Here is a 19,376-nt window from a genome sequence, read left to right as displayed (position 1 = left end):
GCGGTGGGTGACACCCGCGTGGGGCTGCGATGGGTGACACCCGCAAGGGGCTGCGATGGGTGACACCCGCAAGGGGCTGCGGTGACACCGGCAAGGGGCTGCGGTGGGCGACACCTGCAAGGGGCTGCGGTGGGCGACACCTGCGCGGGCAGGTGCGGGGCCGTCCCCGGCTGCTGTCCCGGCTCATGAATATTCGGGCCTGCCCTCGCCGTGACGTCGCCGCGGTCCCGGGCGGGGGCCGGAGCCGCCCCGGCGCTGGCAGCGAGGGCGAGTGAGGGCGCGGCGGCAGCAGCAGCCTCCGCCCGCCGGCAGCGCAGCGCAGCGCAGCGCACACAGCCGGGCCGGCAGCCGGCACCAGGGCCGGGGATGCGGAGGCGCCGCTGCTGCTGCTGGGGCCCGGCGGCGCTGCTGCTGCTCCCGCTGGGGCTGGGCAGCCTGCTCGCCGCCAAAGGCAGGTACCGGGGCGCGGGCCGGGCGCGGCCGCTCGCCCTGCGCGGGGCTGAGCCGCCGCTCCCCGCGGGCAGGGGCGCAAAGTTTGGGCGGGGGGCTCGGCGGCCCGGCAGGGCTGCCCGCAGCTCTGTCCCGGGGCCGGGCGGGAGGCGCCGCCGCGGTGCTGCGGGGCCGCTCCGGCTGAGCCGCGCTCGGGCACGGGCCGGGCCGGGCTGCGCCTCCGCACGCCGGGCTGGGCGCAGGGAGCGCGGGAGAAGTGCTGGAGCTTCCCAGGCCGGGAGCGGAGCAGAAGCGCGGCGGTTCCCCAGGCCGGGATAGCAGTGCCCGCGGGGCTGCAGGTGCGCCGGGGCTCTCGCTGCTCCGCCGCGCTCCCGCCACCAGCCAGAGCCCCTTGCAAGAGCTCCGGTCGCACAGGTGTCGGCGATTTCTTGCCTCTGCTTGTTTTCTTTTCCCTCGCATTGTTTCCATGCGGTTTAGGACTGGCTTTGGAGCCCCAAGTTTTAGAAACTTGGTTTTGAGAACTCTGTCTCGGTCTTTTTTTATATTCTTTTCAAACGTTTCAGTTGCTCTTATTTTTGCATGAGGCTTTGGTGCTTATTTTATTTGTCAGCATGTGTGTGAGAGAGAAGAGAAAACTTCAGTGTTTGTTTGGCGTTTGTTTTCTTAACAAAACCCCAACCAACTGCCTGAGCTGTAACTTTGCGAGAAAATTGATTCTTTCCGGCAAATGTTACTTGACTTTGTTTACATGTACGTGTATGAATAGTAGAAAGTGACCGTAGGAAATTAATTTCTCCTTCTGTTACTGACCCAACGTGCCTTGGTGTCCTGGTGGGAATGCCGTTGTTTTCTGGGCAGATTAACACACAACACGTAACATTTTGATGGAGAGGAGTTACTTTCCTCCTCTTTACTTTCTAATGTAAGTCAGGGTAATTGCCTCCTTTAAAAGGACCTTTTCTTTGGACAAGCGTGGGAGGTTTTATTTCGTGGGAGATGTCTTTTACCCTGCCGGCAGTTCATCAGACAAAACGGGGTCGTTCTCGCTGGGCTCTGCTGTGCCTTTGACCACTGGAGGGCTGCAGAGAACATTTCTGGATAACAGGAGCCACAAGCTCCCAGCAGTTGGTGGTTAAAAATAGGCATTTTAATGTTATTTATATTGATATTCAAGTGCTTAAGTTTTTGCTTATTACTTTATGTACCTTGTTTCTTAATACTGGATATTTTCAAAGACTATAAGGCAGTGTTAATAAATGAGGTAAGATGTCTTGGCACTGTATGCAGTTAATATCTGATATGCTTTTTCTTCCTCCACCTGGTCGGTAGAGGGAAGAAAAAAAGGGTTTATTTCAGCAGGAACCTCGTGCTGCTTTCTCCTGTTCTCTGTTTTCCTATGGTAAGCAAGTTTTAAGTTAAAAAGCATTTTGTGGGTACCTCATGCAAAGCTTGGTGCTGTAACCACAACCTGGACTTGTGGCCTGAAGGTGCATTCTGGTGGGAGATGGAGGTAGGATGCCGTGTGTACAGAGCTCCCCATGTGCCCTGAGCTATTTATAGGATCAAAGACAGCCCAAGATAATGATTTCAGTTCTCGTCTTACCTCATCTACTTCACTGTGCTCTTCTCATTTTAAAAACAAAACCAAGCCCCCTCCTCCCCCTCTCCTTTTCCCCACATGTTTGTGAGGAAGGGGAGAAGGATTACAGGAGCAGTTCTGGTTCTCACTTTTCACTCAGTAGAAAATAACAGTTTCTTTCACTTAATATCTCCAGGCTGCAAAAATGGTTTACTGTGAATAGAAGGGGGAACCTGCCCTGCCCCCCAATAAACAAACTCTCCACAGTTTTCCAAGGAAAAAGAAATATGAGGCAACATCAGAGTGTTTAGGAGGTTGTTAGTTACAGAACCTAATGTGTGTATTAAATATGCATACGCAGTTTGTTAGCTTTGCAGCAGGTTGTTCACACTGAGATGTCTATCATAGGGTACAACAAAAATCACCGTTTTGGACAGAAACATGTTTGCTTTTAAGTATTTTTAGATAGCTTGTCTCCGTGTGACAGAGAGGCACACCTTCTGGGTTATCGGAATTGCATTAATGATGTCTGGAAATTGTGTGAACTGTCTCTTGTTGTCTTTAGTTATGGAAAGTGGAATATGCTGAAGGATAAGGTTTTGGTTTTTCCCCTATCATATTCAAAATTCATAGGTCCATGTGGGTCACAGGCAGGGAGTATTACAACCTACAGCACTTTTTGTTTCCCCAAATCTGTGCGTTATGCTTATATCTTAAGTAATTTATGACCTTATTCTAGTATGTACTACTAAACTACTCAATGAAGTCCTGAAAGGGCTGTCTTATCCAAATTTCTTGTAAGACCCAATTAATTAGCATCTTGAATGTTACTGTATTTGAACTTCATCGTTTCCATAAACAACATTTTAATCTTCATTTTTAAGTGCGGCTGAAAGCCTCTCAATGATGTGAACAACTATTCAGAATATTTGATTCCAGTTAAATTAATTACATGGGCAAAACCTGAAGTCTTAGCCATTGCAGACATTTCCAAATCAGTGGAACATTCAGTCCCACTTGGCAGGTCTGTGATGTGAGTGCATCAGATCTGACTCTCAGCAGCAGAGGAACAGCTGACCCAGGGAGACAGAGCCAGCATCTTCTTCGTGAGAGAAACCTTACAGCCTGGGGGCAGGAAAGTGAGGGAAAGGCTTTGAGAACACACTGGACAGATCCTAGAGTCTGAAATTTTCTGCATCACTCAGTGTTTCCTTGTATTCCTTTTAATAGTAAATAATAATGAAATACTTTTCATTATCAGTTCATAGGAGACATTAAAAAAAAAAAAGAGTGTTCTTTCCAACCTCATTCAAAATACACGAGGAGCAATGTTTGGCAAGTCCTTAAGTCAGAAGATGGGAGGTGAAGCAACTATGCTTTCTTTTGCTGGTGCTTCCTGTAGCTCACCAATAAACCCCAGTAAGAACATGTAAATTATTTCATCTTTCTGTTTCTTTTCATCAGTAAATGGAGTTAGGAATCCTTTTTTTCTAGAGTGTTTTGATTGAAAAGCAGTTCATGAAGACTGACTCTTGTGTCTCACAGGATAAAAGATTCATCTGATTATGAAGTCTGGGTGTCAAGATAATGAAATGATTTAGAGGTCTCGAAAGACAGAACTCAGTATTTGATAGCAGCTTTAGCATTCAGGTGTTTCAGCATAGAAGACTGACAACTATATTTAAATTGTCATTATGAAGTTAGAAAATGTCTGCCAGTCAGAATCATATTGTTACCAATTTTAATTGCATTACTTGGAAGACTACCAAGACTGGGAACTTAAGAGGTTCCAAAGCATATTTTAATTGTAAGCAGTGTATGTGCCGCTTAAAGAACACCCTCCAACGTGCATCTTTTGTCACCTCCCATTAAGTGGCTTGTGAGCAGTCAGAGTTGGATCCTGTGTTTCCCCTTTGAAGTGACTGGTTTTGAACTTGGAGGGTTGTGTCTGTATCTGGACACACCTTCTCCTGCCCAAGTTGTACACTTGAAAGGTGTAACGGGACGGGGGGGTGGGTCGGAGACAGAGATGACCACACGCCCGATGTCCATTGGTAACAGAGAGCATGTATTGGTTCAATCTCTTTTTATAAAGGAGGTTTGACTGGATAGCTCATTGGTCTGATCTTTTGACACTGCCCAGCTTCTGGACCAGTGAGATATCTGCAGCTTAGGATGGAACATAATTGGTTGAGGTTCCTGTCAGTCAACCCAGGGGCCAGTTTATGGAACCGGCTGGGTTTCTTATATTTAGTGAATTAATAGCCCGGTACAAGCCAGCTTGTACTGTGATGTACTGTGACATCCCCTCCTTTCTTTCTTTATTAAAAATTGCAACCTGGTCTCTGTCACCCATCTGCAAGGACGCTTTGCAAACCGGGTGACAGAAGGGCGGCATGGGTTTAATTTGCTTGAGGCCGTGTATCACTGGAGCTGCAGCATTCGTATCTAGGAGCTGTTAGGCAAGAACTGCTAATATTCCTCAGGCTAACATGTCACAGGCTATTTTCTTAGAAATTACAACTTACCTCTAAAAACAAGATACTATTTAACCCTCAGAACTGTTAGGGAAAAACCAAACTACTAGAAAAACAATCTGTAAACAGGAAAAACAGTTTGTAAACAGGAAAAAAATAAATTGTAAACAAATTAGGTCCTTATATGAACTGACACTTCAGGATTTCCATGAAGTAGGTGAACAGCTGTTCCAGTTACTGCTCCATACACGGCTCTGTGATGTCTGTTGAGGGATCATCAGGAGGATGCTGCCTGTGGTTCCAAGCAGGACGTAGTGCAGGCCGGACACATCTGGCAGGTATCCAGCGTGTGCCAATGTCCCTTGAAATGCATGCATATCCCTGTTCCCAGGTAATAAGATCCCAAGGACCCCTCTGTGTATTGGTGAGGAGGTCTCTCACCCTTACCTTGGGTTTGGGCAGCTGAACACCACAGGATGATTGTAGTGATAAGAAGTGATTTAAAATAAGTGGGTTCTGGGACTTCTCTAATACTGTTAAATGATTTAGTGTCTGTATAGCTTGAGCTACCCTGCTCTGTGGGCTCTCGCCACACATTCTTCCCTTCTGTTTTTCAAGTTTATGTTTTAAAGTGCTGCGTGCTCTTTCCACAATGGCCTGTCCAGTTGCTAAATGGGGAACATGAGTTTGGTGTGACACACCCCAGAGCTGTAGAAATTGTCCCGTTTTCTGTGAAATGTATGTATTGTCTGTTTTGATGGCGTGAGGGATGCCCAAAGCTGCAAAAGCCGATTGGCATCCTGACCTTTTTCTCCTGTGTGCACTGTAGCCCATATTGCTGATGAAGAGTATCCATTGAGACATGTGCATATTTAAAAGGGCCAAATTCAGGGATGTGTGTGACATCAGTTTCCCAGATTTGCAAAGCACGCAGTCCACGGGGGTTTGCCCCCATCTGCAGCGGTGCAGTGTGGCCCTGGCAGTCAGCACACGTGCGAACAATATTACGAGCCTCTGTGTTTGACAGCTGAAATTGCCACTGTAAGACTCAAACAGCTTGGAAAAAATCATGTGGTGCCTTTGCTTGAGCTAGCTTATCTGCTGTGGTGGTTTCCAAGCAAGGCTAGCTAGCATATCTGCTCTGGTGTTGCCCTCTGTGATAATACCTGGTAAATTTGTGTGACTCCTGATGTGTAGGATATAATAATGGCAAGTTCTGGCTTGGATAGTAAGGCATAGAGTTTTTACTAAATTAAATAGTTGTGCATTATCAATTTCCTTTAGTAGTGCTCGGTCTAATCTTTGTGTGATGTCAGCTACGTATGCAGAATCAGTTACAGCATTTAGAGGAGTGTGGGGAAAATGTTGGAAAGCCATAGCTACAGCCCGTAGCTCTACCATTTGAGGTGATCCACTCTCATATCACTCCAACCTTTGCCACTCATCTTCCTCTTGCCATGTACAATGGCCCTTCCTGTTTTCCCAAAGCCGTCAGTAAACACTGTAACACCTTTTAAGGGTGTTCTGCTATTTAGAGGTTTCAGAGATAGTGCAGTTTCCCCGCTTAACTTCAGCAATCTGTGGCTCGGTAAGTGGTAAGTGATTTGTCCAGAAAAATATTGCAAAGCACTTTGCAAGGCCATAGAGTTAGCAAAACACCATTCAACCTGCTCTTGTGTCACAGGAGTAATAATTTGTGAAGGATCTCTAGCATGCAGTTGTAAACACCTGTAATGACATTTGATGATTAACTGTGCAGTTAGGTCTAAGACAATGGGTGCCGTCTTCTTTGGCTGGTGAGGCAAAAACATCCACTCTAGAATGTGCTGAGGGTCAGGCCAGTGTGTGTTCCACTGCCCAATAATACCAGTAGAATAAGAATTAACAATGAGAATGAACACAGCGATACACGCCTCTGGGCATATACGGTGGACCTGTCTGTCTGTGATAGCTTGCTCTACTGTTTTGAGAGCAGCTTTTGCCTCTGGGGTTAATTTTCTGGGGGAAGTTAATTCAGGATCACCTTTTTGGAGGTCAGATAAGGGTGCTAATTGTGAATTGGTTAATCCTAGATATGATCTGACCCACTTGATAGTACCCAACAGTTTTTGTGCATCATTTAGAGTCTGAGTTTTGGTTTGAAAATTGAATTGCTTGTGGCTATACAGTTTGATTCATTATTTTGAGTCCCAAATATTCCCAGGGTTCTTGCTGCTGTACCTTCTCTGGTGCTGACTCCAGCCCAAGTGTTTTTAATGCTTGCAGCAGGTTTGGCTGAATCTGTGAAAGTTCATTTTTTGTTTGGGCTGCAATCAAAATGTCATACATGTAATGATAACAGTATGCCCCTGGAAACTGTTCTGTCACTGATGAGAGTGCTTGTACAATGTACCATTGACAGACTGTGGGACTGTTTCTCATGCTTTGGGGGAGAACTCACCATTGATAATGTTCCACTGCTGCAGCGTTATTAATGGAAAGCACTGTGGTATCCACACAGGCTGAGTACTCAGCCATTTCAGAGCTGGTGTGGGACGCTTTACACCCTTCAACGCAGTGGCCCCTGTCAAAAATCCATCCATCCCATGCAGGCAAAACATCCCTCCCCCACAGTTGAAGAGGTGCACCAGTGATGTAAGGCCAGATCGTAGCTGTTTGGCCCTCAGGATTTTTGATCAACACAGGACTGGTGCTCAAGCAGCTCTGTGTGGGCCCTCCGAGGCCAGCAATGGCAGATCCCACAGGTGTAGCAGGCCACGATGGAGGCCACGTGTTGGCAGAGATCTTGGTGACGTCTGCCCCTATATCTGTCATCCCACTGACCTGTATCTGTGAAGGCTTTGCCTTAGGCACCGCAGCGGCACAAACCGTGTTAGGTCTTTGATCTCCTACGCCCTGAGTCCAGTTCACCTGGGTCTGTCCTGTTCACCTGGGTCAGTTGATCCAAAGCCTTGGTCTCCTTGCTCTCTAGAATCTGCTTTGGGGACACAAGACTCAAAAGGGATGAGTTGAGCAATTCTGTTTTTTTCAGGGATACTCACAGGTGGAGTAGGGGTGAAAATCAATGCATGTGTCTGGTAAAATCTGCATCAACAACACCAGGGTGTGCAATGATACCTTGCATTGTGGCACGGGACCTTCCAATTAACAGTGCACTCAATCCTTTCCCGGTAGGCCCCCAAGGCTCGAGAGGGACCTTACGTACCTTTGAGGTGCTTATGGTTACTGCGATCGAGGAGGACACATCCATTCCAGCTGCTCCTCAGGTCTTTCCTGTGAGCTGGTCACATGAGCTTGTACTGGAGGGTGGGAAATTACTTGTGTCATCATGCATTCCCCTTTCATGCTCATTTTCCTGTTTCCCTAGTTCTTGAGAAACTGACCATTAGCATGAGATTTGGACCTGCATACCTTGGTCGTGTGTGTGGTCCTTCCACATCAGCTGCAGCTTGCATTTGCTCCCTTCTCTCCTTGAAACATCCCCTGTGGAAAGGACTTTTGGGGACAGTTTGCTCTTAGGTGGCCCTGTTGTCCACTCCGTAGCATTGAGGTGTTACCCTCACAGCGGCTGTTACGGAATCTGCTAACATAGTCATTTTATGAGAATTAGATCCAACCTTAGCACAGGCATTTATCAAGTCATTTAGTGATGGATTTTCATCAAGTAGCAGTTCTGTGACCTTTTGGCAGTCCTCATGGGCATTATCCTTTGCCAGTTGTAAAATTAGATGATTTCTGACTTCAACATTAACAATTTGTTTTTTCCATAGCATCTAGTAATCTCTTTAGAAACTGCAAGTACGTTTCTTTGACTCCTTGTTTGATTTTGAAATATGTTTGGGTTGGGTGTACCATGTTAGTTACTTTAAATAGTGCCTGCAGACCCAATTCCTTCACCTGTTCCAGTACTAATGGATGGAGCCTGGCTTGGAGTCTTGGATCTCCCACTGGTGGTAGACCCAGAAGTTGAGGGACCCTTGCCCCATAACGTGGGTCCTCTTGAAGAACCTTTAGATTTTTTAACTCCTGTTTTTCAGTGCTGCTTTTCCACACGGATTCAAAAACTATACATTGGACAGCTGTAAACATTAGTTTTGCCGGTTGGAACTGTAGCATATTAGCAACTGCAGCAGACCCCAAACTGTGCTTGGCCATGAGCTGGCACAGCTTGGATAGAACTGGCCATTGAAAAGGAGTATACTTGTTAGGATTAGTTCCAGTGCATCTTACTACTGGATAAGCTCCCAGTGTCCTATCCTCAGGGTCCCAACCCCCAACATGAGTACATTAGTGAGTTCTGCCCCCTGATAGCAGCAAGCTTTACTTTTTGCCAGATGCTCATCAGCAACAAAGCGACTGTGGTGTTATTGTGGTGTTCCACAGGGGGACAATGCCTCTGGCTTTCTCTGTTGGTATCCCTTGTGTCCCTTGTAGGCACATATTCCAGGGGAGGCTTTAGCTCCAGCAGTGGTAGTGCAGTGGGGATAGTGGCCCCGCTTCTGGTCTGCAGGAGCTCCTGGTGATGTAATTCCCAGACCTGCCCGTGGAGTCAGGATCAGGGGCCATTTCCACTAGAGGCACAGCTGTGCTCCACGGAGCTTGGACTGGAGGCCCCGAGCAGCTTTGGAGCTGAGCTACGCCGTGTCAGGAGGAGGCGGTTCTGGTGCGCGTGTGGTAGTGGGGTTGCCGCCATGGCGGCGCTGGAGCGGCCACCATGTGGTCTGGCCCTGCGGAGCGGCGCGGCACAGTGTGCCCCCCAAGGCGGTGGCATCGCGGCTCCCCTGGGACAGCAGCCTCGCACAGTCGCGTGGGGGTCTGGTGTTGCACAGGAGGTCTGCAGCATGGCCGCAGGGCAGCTCAGCCCAGCACAGCGGCTCTGTGTAGGCACGGAGTGTCCCAGTGCCACCAGAGCTGCACGGCTCGCTGGGGCCACGGTGGCTGCCATTATGCCACGTGGCTGGATTGCGCAATCCTCTTCGCTGCCTCCCTGGGCATTGTCAGCAGCCACGGCCCAGGCAGTCCGCAGATTCTCTCAGTTTGCTGGGATTGCCACACTCCCTGGGGCAGCGCTGCTCCCCACGGTCACTCTGCAGCGGCGAGTCGCGGTCCCGCTGCAGCAGGGTGCGGTCTCACTTCCCACAGTGACTGGGGCCGAGTAGGGCACAGAGAAAGTCCTGAGCGGCTTGGCAGTGCCATGTCTCCCATGTCTCATGGGAACACCCCAGCAGCAGTGCATCCCAGTGTGGGGTGGCCCTGCGGCTCCGTGCAACGGCAGAATGCTTGGTTGACATATCGCCTCCACCCGCGGCGGCTTTCTGGCTCCTGCGGCAGTTTTGCCGTGGTCTGTGTCAGCTTTGCCCATCCTTCTTCCCTGCTCATTATTCAAATTCTTTAATAAGTCCAGGTTGATCCTCCATGGCTGTGTAACATTGATGGTTGTGTCATCACCAGTGGAGGCTGCTGAAAGTATATTTCATCCAGCCCGCTCTCAAGTTGATAAGTCTAAGGAGATCCCTTCAGACACATCCAGTTCATGGCTTTCACACCATGTGAGCAGGGCTAGCAGAGCCCGCTTGTCGTAATTAATCCCTCTATTTTTATGAAAGAAAGTCTATACCTTCAGAATGGGATCTTCTAGTGCAGAAGTCCAGGCCCCCAGTCCCCATGGTGATTTCAATCCACAAAAATGTGGTTTAAAACCACGCAGCATACTCTGCTGTCTACCACCGGGATCTCGCAGCAATTTTCCACTGCCTGTGGTAATTCCACCACTATACCACTGTCTCATGGGCTTTCTCCTGCTTTCACACCATTTGCATTAGTAGCCTTTACCAGCTTTCTCCAGCTATTACACCGTTCATTCTCCCCTGCTCTGTGTGCTGAAAATGGCTGAGTCCCATCATGCCGTGGGCACCACGTGTAAAGCAGCGAGGGTGGGTCGGAGACAGAGATGACCACACGCCCGATGTCCAGGTAGCAACAGAGAGCATTTATTGGTTCAACCCCTCTTTCTAAAGGAGGTTTGGCTGGATAGCTCATTGGTCTGATTTTTTAATGCTGCCCATCTTCTGGACCAGTGAGATATCTGCCGCTGAGGATGGAACGTAATTGGTTGAGGTTCCTGTCAGTCAGCCCAGGGGCCGGTTCGTGGAACCAGCTGAGTTTCTTATTTTTAGCGAATTAATAGCCCGGTACAAGCCAGCTTGTACTGTGATGTACTGTTACAAAAAGGGACCTCAGTTTTCTTTAATTGGTTTTTAAACACCCAGCAGCTGTACCTAGTAGATGAGAGTTGTGCACGCTCACTGGGGGCTTTCAACACAAAATTCAGGATGCCTGTAATGCTTCAGTGTTTTGTTTCCTTTTATGAGATGCAAATTTACTCTATCAAGAAGGTTAATGAGTGGAATCTAGCTATTTAAAATGTGCAAGTGCTGATTTCTAAAGTGCACCTTAAGACAGGTCACTCTAAATACCTTCCAATTCTTTGCTGTGTGCATTTCAATAAAAATGGATATGTTGATTGGTTATGTCTATAAGATATAAGAGCAAGGGAGTGAGTTACTTTGAGTAAGTTGATAGAACATTATGCATTATAATATGGCATCAAAGTTCAAGTGGCTTCTTGATAAAATTAGCCTAAAGGCTCTGGATGTGCATCAGTTAATTTGGTACTTGTTGTTTTCAATAAGTGATACTAAAAAAAATTAAAAATCAGCATTTAAGACACATTGAATCTAAGTGGGCTTTACCCTCCCTGCCCCAAAATCCTGCTTGATGTGGAAGATGGATCATTCTTAAAATCCATCTTTTAAGAAATTATTTGCGTTTGCGTAAATCTCTTGTGGTGCTTGGTGGTGCAGCATCCCTGATGCTGCTGGCTTTGTGGTACAGGTTGGGTGTGTACAAGTGTGGTTGTGTTTGAGGGTCCCCAGGACGAGGGAAGAGATGAGAATCTTGACTCCATGTTTCAGAAGGCTGATTTATTATATTATGATATGTATTATATTAAAAATGCTATCCTAAAACTATACTAAAAGAATAGAGAGAAAGGATTCATCAGAAGGCTGGAAAGGAATAGAATGGAATGATAACAAAAGCTCATGACTGCTCACAGCCTCGACACAGCTGGACCAATGATTGGTGATCAAGTAGAATAAACCAGCATGTGCCAATCAAAGATGCACCTGTTGCATTCCACAGCAGCAGATAATTATTGTTTTTCTTTTCCTCTGAGGCTTCTCAGCTTCTCACAAGAAAAAATCCTGGCAAAGGGATTTTCATGTAATATCATTGTGACATACAAGATGTTCAAGCTTGGCAGAAATTAAAGAGATTGGAAAAGTGGTTCAGGTTTTTTGGGGCCCTTACGGGTCTGAGTGTCCTCAAGATACAGATGGAGTGTGAGTTGACCAATAGATTGTTGAAGAGTATTGGGCTAGGAAAGATGACTTTTGCAGTTAACCTAAAAACACGTTTTGGAATAGAAGTGTATGTGCTGAATTACAATTCATTTTAATGTGGCTTCTCTAGGTATTGATTTTAAAGATGGGTCTGCATGGATTTGCAGTTTTCCAGCAGTTAATGCTGTTATTTAGATATTTGGTTTTTGTATGTGTAATCTTGACCCTCTTTAAATCAATGTGAGATTTGCAGCGTATCTTGGTAAAATCGGAGTTTCATCCCTTGTGTGTTTTCCTATAAATGTAAACAGTTATTTCAAAGCTTTAATATTGTTGTGCTAATAGTTGCTTTTATCCAAACAGGAGGAATGTTTGATTCAATCTCTTTCCTTTTACAGCCTCCTGTGGTATAACTGCTTTCATTGAGCCAATAGAACCGTTCTTGGTGGCTTTTGTTTGTTTGAGTTTTTGTTTGTCTTGGTTTGGGTTTTTTTTGTTCTTTTCAAAATACTTTTCATTCAACTTCAAACTATCAAGTGAAGTGTTGGCCAGGATGGGTTTCCTGCAGGTTTAAGTGTGGTTATTCTTCCCTGTGCTGCCTGTCAGAGCAGCTGTGTCGATGCAGGCGTTTGCTTGTTGTCTGTATTCCAGCCCCATGACTCCTGTCTCGTACTGGGTAAACACTGGGAGTGTTTAGTAAAGTGCAGTAAAGTCAAGCAGTGCAGCACTCTCACAAAGTTTCACTTGTGCTCATTTTGTGGAGCTGTTTTTTGTTGCTGCTACAAATCAGACCAATCACTTGAAGTTGCATATCCCAAATATGGATAGTACTTGGCTGTTTTTCTAATAGCAATGATTAAGAATGACATTCAATTTACTACTACTGCACATTTTGTGTCTTAGGACTGTTAAAATGAAGTGGGACACCTTTTATTTTATTTGATGAAAATTGCAATCAAATGCAAATATTAAGGTTCTGCTTTTTGGTCAGCATTCAGTTGTCACTCACTTGCTAACAGACTGTAGTAAGTAAAGTAGGTGAGAAGAATAGACTCTGCTCATTTTGGGACTGATTTCCTCATTTTTTTCTTGTGTAGATTATCTTCTCACTGAATATGCACATGATAATCAACACTGTGTATGTGTTTATAAATGTACTGCATGTGTCTCATCATTATCAGCTTACAAGGATTTCATGACTTTTCAGGCACCTGGGGTTTTTCCTCCTTAAACTCTGAGCTTCTAAAATCACCCGACTAAGAAAATTTAGTCTTTTATCCTCTAAAAAATAACAAACCCTACCTTGAATGTGAGGGAGAAGCGCAAATGTCGAGCAGGTAAATCACAAAAATTAACAAAGGAAGTAGTGAGGGTTTCCCTCATAACTTGGTGGGTTATTTTTGTCTCACACCTGGCTCTTGGAAATGCAATCAAAGCGTGACTGTGGCTGGAATTTATGACACCCCTTGCCTATACGGGGTTGCCCATTTGCAGTAATTGGGTTGAATTTTTTGGTTGTGAGAGGAGCTTGTAAAATATGAGTTGGTGGAACTAAGTTAAAATCATTTGTGAACTCTCTTTCACGATTTACTGTGTGATAGATACTGTTAGTTTCTGAAATTTGGTCTGGAGTTAGTTTCACAAAGGTTACTAACACAGGTCAGTCAGTGACAATGCATTGGCAGGTATATTTGAGGCAATTGTGAAAAAACTGTACAGCAATCGTGTTTGAAGGGTGATTTTCACTTTTCCTTATGAGAGCTACTTTAAAAATTCCTGAGCTGCAGCTGAACAGATGGTATTTGCCATTATTGTCAGGCTTAGATCTTAAAAGTTCATTTTTTCTTCCTTAGTTAACAGAATTTTAAATTTGTGTTGAAAAAGGAAAGCTAGAAAGATGTTAAATGTCTGATTTATACTGAACTGCCTTAAAAAGTCAGCCTTTTGATAGTGGTCTTTAAAACCTGGCAAAGCTGGACTCAAACTCTTGATTCGAGGTCAGAAAGGGAAAAAAGCACTGGCTGCTGAAGCCAGTTGTAGTTGGTTTCTGTCTTTTTCTTGCTCAAAAAAAGCATAAAGGCTGTGTGTGTATAAAATGATCAAAGTGCAATTATTTCAGTGTTCTGCTGAAGCAAAAGGCACAAGATTAGGCAGAGCTATTGAGATGAAATAATTTGAAGAGAAACATTTTGAGGTTTATTTTGGGAAACTAAAATAATTTCCTTTTTTTGCTTCATCTGCACTCTTCCTTTAATGGTGGTCTTTGGTGTCGTGGGATCTGTGGGACTGTTCCAATGACTGCAAAAAATAATCGAGAAAAACACATCTATTTTCAGTAGGCTTGTATTACCATTCAGCTGTCCATCTAAATTTGTAGGGATTCACAAATCAAAAAGAGCTGGAGCTGCTTGTGAAGATCAGCAAAAATATCTGAGAGAGGATATTTTTGGTGGAAACAACATGACCTCAAAAAATGTCAGGCTGTTTGTTGGATGTTTAACTTTCTAATAATAAAAAATGTTAAGATATCTTTGTCCAATATGTTTTCTTTTTAATAGCTTAAATCTGTGTAGATTTGAGTATAATGCCTTTAGTTAGAAAGTACTTCAGTTTGAGACGTCTTAAAAGAGGTAGTTCCCTTCTAAGTTTGGGGGAATATTTACTTTTTTCCCTCCTCCATTCTGCAAAATACAAACTCGTCTTATTTTCCAGTCTCGAAGAGTATATATTCTTTAATGTAGAGTGGAATTTACTAGGGGATAAAGCCTAAAATGCTGTAATGATTTCTTAAACTCTCCATTTGAATGTGAAGAGCTAAATCTGTGCATGATTGGGCTTAACCTTCTTTGCAAATACTTGAACCTGAACAATAGAAATTCTTTCTGTACAGAATGAGGCTGTGTACTTATTTTGCACAATAGAGAGCATTTATTTACAGCAAGATCAACTGAGGAGGAAAAGTAGTTTCATGTTTTGATAAGCAAAGCAGTTGGCAAATCAAGTTTTGATGTTTTAAGGCTTCAGCGCTTTCAGCACTGCAAACCCAACACAAGCTTTGAGCCACGAGCCTTCTCCAAAGAATTCAGATTGATGGGAAAACGCTGAAATTCTGTAGACTTTTGGGTGTGTGGCCTTGACTGTGTTTCAGGAAGCATTTCTCATTGAGACCACAAATTCTAAAAATAAGTTAGGGCAAGGGAATAAGATCTGTTATAGAAATTTAATTATAGAGCAGCTTCTGTTTCTTTGGAAGCTAATAAAACCCAATATATTCTTGCAAGACTTCCCAATATCGGCAGATTAGTGGATTAAAGGGTAAACTGGGACATAGCAGGAAAATTAATTTTAGTCTGGGTTTAAGTTCACCACTTTCTACTCTAAAATACCTTCTACAAAATGCTGACTGTAGCATAATTGTAAAGGATTTTTGAGATTTTTGAGTTTATCTTTGCAAAATGTTTCTTGGGTATCTTTTTGCAGATTCTGTCTAACCCAGTTCTTTTAGGCCGACTGCACGCCAGAGAATTATTTTATATTCCACATAAGCAATTACTCTGATATAATTTATGACCTGCTGACCTTTTCACTTTTCTGCTGCAATGATTATAATGAGTGTGTTGAACAAGGAGGAAATTGAAAGCCAAATACACAGGGGAGTTGAATCACCCAGGAGCTGGAGAAGTCTGGTGTAATCTGTGGGCAGGGAGCTGATTGCAGTCTTTTCCTGGGGATAATGTGCAGATCTCTTTCTCAGCTATTGTTGCAAGCACAGGAGGAGAAATTTGATGATGGCGAGCGAGGCAAGCAAGGAAATGCACAGTGGGAGCTGCTGGAAAAACAGCACCAGTGGGATGCTACTTAAGGATTATTCTGCATTGTTCTGGGCAGCACTGACAGCTGTGTCAGTCCCTCCTCACTAGGGAGGGAAGGGACAGGAACATGTGGGGACATCACGTGCTACTCTTGGCTTCTTCTCTGCTTGCATCAAGAGATGAAGTACTCCTAAGGCTCCGGAGGCTGGGGGACTGAACTGAAGGGCTCTGGTTACAGAAAAACAGTGGGTTTTTTCCTGGTTGGCTTGCAACCTTCAGCAGGTTTCATGGTTTTTATTGCAAGTTAAATTTCAAGTCTCAGATCTAAATGTAAAATTTAATAAGAACTCTGTAAACTTGGCAGTATTTTTGTGATGCATATCAGTTTATGTAGTGAGTCTGTCAAAATTCAGCACCCTGAGATCTCTGAGAGAGCTGGAAAGCAGAAAGAAAATGAAATAGAACCTCGATGCTTTCACATTCTTAGGCATGTAGAAATTAATGTCTTATGTGTTAGGGCTTTGCTCCTAACTTAGTGGTTGTTGCTGTTGTTGCAGGGAGTTGATCTACATGTAGAAGAACTGATGTTTAATTTCTGCAGTAATAAGTGCTGTTCCACTTGGTGTCCCCATCATTGAGGGGAACTGATTGCCAGCAGCTTTGTATGACCCATCAGGTGGGGAACTCGCTTTGGCTAAGCTGAGAGTGACTACTGCCCTTCAAAGGGAAGGTTCTTTATAGCATTTCCAAAATACCTGGCTCAGAACAACAATTGCACCTGCCTTGGGAGGATCATGAGTTCCCCTGTGGTCCTCAAAAAATACAGGCCGCTCAAATTGCTCAAGAGCTGCAGCATCCTGTGCTCACACTGGTGTTTTTTCTCCAAGATGTGTTTGGTGGGGAGTGCCCATGACCCCATTGCAGAAAGGGAATGGAGATATCATTGCCAGCTTGCAGATCCGAATGGGTTGAGTGAGAGTGTGACCCTGAAAAGCCCCGCTGCACTCTTCACTGCAGTGGTTTAGCTGGAGACGCTCTGGCTGCAGGGGAATTTCCATGCTGTGCTTCTTTGACAAAAATCAAAGAAAAAGTGTGTGCTGGTTTTACTGAAGTATTATTCTGAAGCATTCTTGTATTTCAGTGGCACATCAGCTCAAATGGAAATCAATGGCTCATTCTCCTAACTATGGGGAAGCTGGGTCGTTCCCTGTGTGCAGACCCTTGGTAATCTGCAAGTTTGCACACAGGAGTTGAGAGCGTGTGACAGAAATTGTGTTGGGCGTGTTTGATAGCCTTTATATGAAATAATGTTCCATGTTGTCATGACCTGAAATAGAAACATAGTAGGTAGTATGCTGGAAAACCCAACAAACCATGTGGGATTGGGCTCCTTTGTGCTGGCAGAAACTGTGGAGAAGATTTTTCCGGTGATTTGCAGTATCTGGGTGTGATAAAGTGAGACTTCTGTGTGCCCAGGCAAACACCTGGCTGCTGCTGAGATTAACACGTTCTGTGAACACTACAGACTGGGTCTGCACAGGAGAACAACCAAGAGTGCCTTTGATTTTAAAATAAGTTCTCATCAGCTGCTGACTGGGTTAATTTGGTATTACATATGAATCGCTGTGTATGCTATGTTGACCATGAGCTGCAGCTATGTTATTTTCAAATATCACTGAAAATAACATTCCAAGGGAAAATTTGTGTCTTGTCGTGCTACCGTTAATAGCAGGAATTACATGAGGTTTGACCATTCCTCCTCTGTATTCAGACCAGGCTCCACCGTGACCAGTACCAGTGGTTTGGGTTTTCTTTTCCTTTCTTTTTCATTCAGAGTGGACATGCTGACTTTGTTCTCACTATACTTAGGCTGTAAACTCCTTCTACATATGCTAATGGTTCACTTTTCCCACTATGATTCTTGAACAACTGTCTTCTGTGAGTTTGGGCTTGGTATTTCAAAAGCATCTATGTATCAAAACCTTCTTCAAATTGAGGGAATTGTTCTGGAATGTAAACAGGTACCTTTGTTAGAGCTAGCTCAAATTCCAGGGAAGTTCTCTGTGTTCTTTCTTTCCTTTGCCTCTATAATAAGGGCAAATAGATTTTAATTTTTTTTTTTGAGTTTTTGTTAACGGTATTAACTTTTGGATGAGATAATCTGCTGAAGTGCTTCATTTGCATAACAAATTACTAGAATGCAGTATTGATTGCTGTTCATGAGCACCAGCATTCACTGAATAGCTTGGAAAGCTAATTAAAAATTATAATTGACTTTATTCTGCTTTCGCCTGTTAATGTTTCCCTTTCCTGTCAAATTGTAAAGTTGTTTTTTGTCTTCAGTTTTTAAAAAATAACCTGTCTTCAGCACAGTCAAGAGACTTTTGCCACCTGTTCTGAATTGCTCAGGTTCAAAGTTATGGGTGAGTGGGCTGAAGTCTCCTGGGGCTTCTTGATACCCTCTTTGTAACTCAGGTAAGTTTAAAGACAGATTGTTTGCAAATTTCACAGCCTCTTAAGATTGGAGAGTAAGATTTTTGTTTAACAATTTTAGAGAACTAGAAAAGAAAAATGTTGATTTATTAAAAAAAAAATCTTTACATATGTCAGTATTGTAAATATCTTAAAAAATCTTATTTTGAGCAAATTGCTGCCTGACCAAGTGATGTGGTTACTGTTGATGTGCTGAAAAGTGTCTTTATAGCATCAGTTTCAGCCACCGTTATGTTTAACTAATGTTCTGTAACAGGAGGAGATGACAGAAATCATGATGTTGTTCCTGTTTCTGAAGTCTTTGAGGTGAATATTGAGTCAGTCTGGGATGGTGTACCAGAAAGTCTTGCTTTGTGCTTGCGGCTCAAATTTTCCTTGTTTCTGGAAAATGCTGTTTAGCCCACCCTGACCTTTTGACCTTCTCCTTTTCCCAAGGTGACCACCCGGGCAGGTTATCTGTTCAACTGCAAGTCCTTTCAGTCAGGGACATAATTCTTGAATCTGCCATTCGGAGAAACTCAGCAGAGTATTTTGCACAGGACACCACTGTTGCCATTCCTAACTCATGCCAGTGGATTTCTGATTGTATCCTAGGAGAAATACTGAGTATCATGGAGCAATTGATAAGGATATTAAAACAAAGTGGAGTATGTTAAAACAGCTTTTGCAGGTGGAAAAAAATATTATTAAAAGAATAAGAAGGCAGTTGATTTGCTCAACACTCTGAGCATAAGATGCACCCTGTTGGGTGGACAGGGCTGTTTCTCAGCATGGTGCTTCTGAGGAGAAGATGGATTTTTGAAAGTCTCATCACCAGCACATCAGAATGCAGCTGGTAGCAGGATAAAGTTCATTGCGTGTGCCTTTTGTAGTTCCTCGTGTTGCACTCAAACATCTCACACAAAACCTTACGCCAGCAGCTGAGGGAAACGGGTTAGTCCAAGGTTAGGCTTACTTTAGGTGTTATGTATTGCTGGTTAGAATTTAAATTTATTTGTCAAGTCATTTGTAAAAACTACTAATCCTAGAAATGATTAGTAATCCTAAAGAAGGATTTTTTATGCTGTTAGCCCTTTTAAAATGCGTTTGGCACACAGATTCATGAAAAAGTTTACCATTTTAAGTTGACTTCCTGAAGAGAGCTGTAATATGATATGAGCAC

General features: G+C 44.2%; 1 protein-coding gene across 1 annotated transcript in view; it reads left to right on the top strand.

The window, feature by feature from the left end:
* The first annotated feature begins 222 nt into the window (after nt 1-222).
* The window catches only part of CLSTN2 (calsyntenin 2), a 322,820-nt gene continuing 303,666 nt past the window's right edge, over nt 223-19,376 (top strand). Inside the window, exon 1 of the mRNA XM_038146273.1 lies at nt 223-451. Coding sequence (XP_038002201.1) covers nt 367-451 — 85 coding nt within the window. The 5' untranslated portion in view covers nt 223-366. The remainder of the gene's footprint in view (nt 452-19,376) is intronic.

This window comes from Motacilla alba, chromosome 9, assembly GCF_015832195.1.
Source record: "Motacilla alba alba isolate MOTALB_02 chromosome 9, Motacilla_alba_V1.0_pri, whole genome shotgun sequence".
Lineage (NCBI taxonomy): Eukaryota > Metazoa > Chordata > Aves > Passeriformes > Motacillidae > Motacilla > Motacilla alba.
This window is presented reverse-complemented; position numbering and strand designations above follow the sequence as displayed.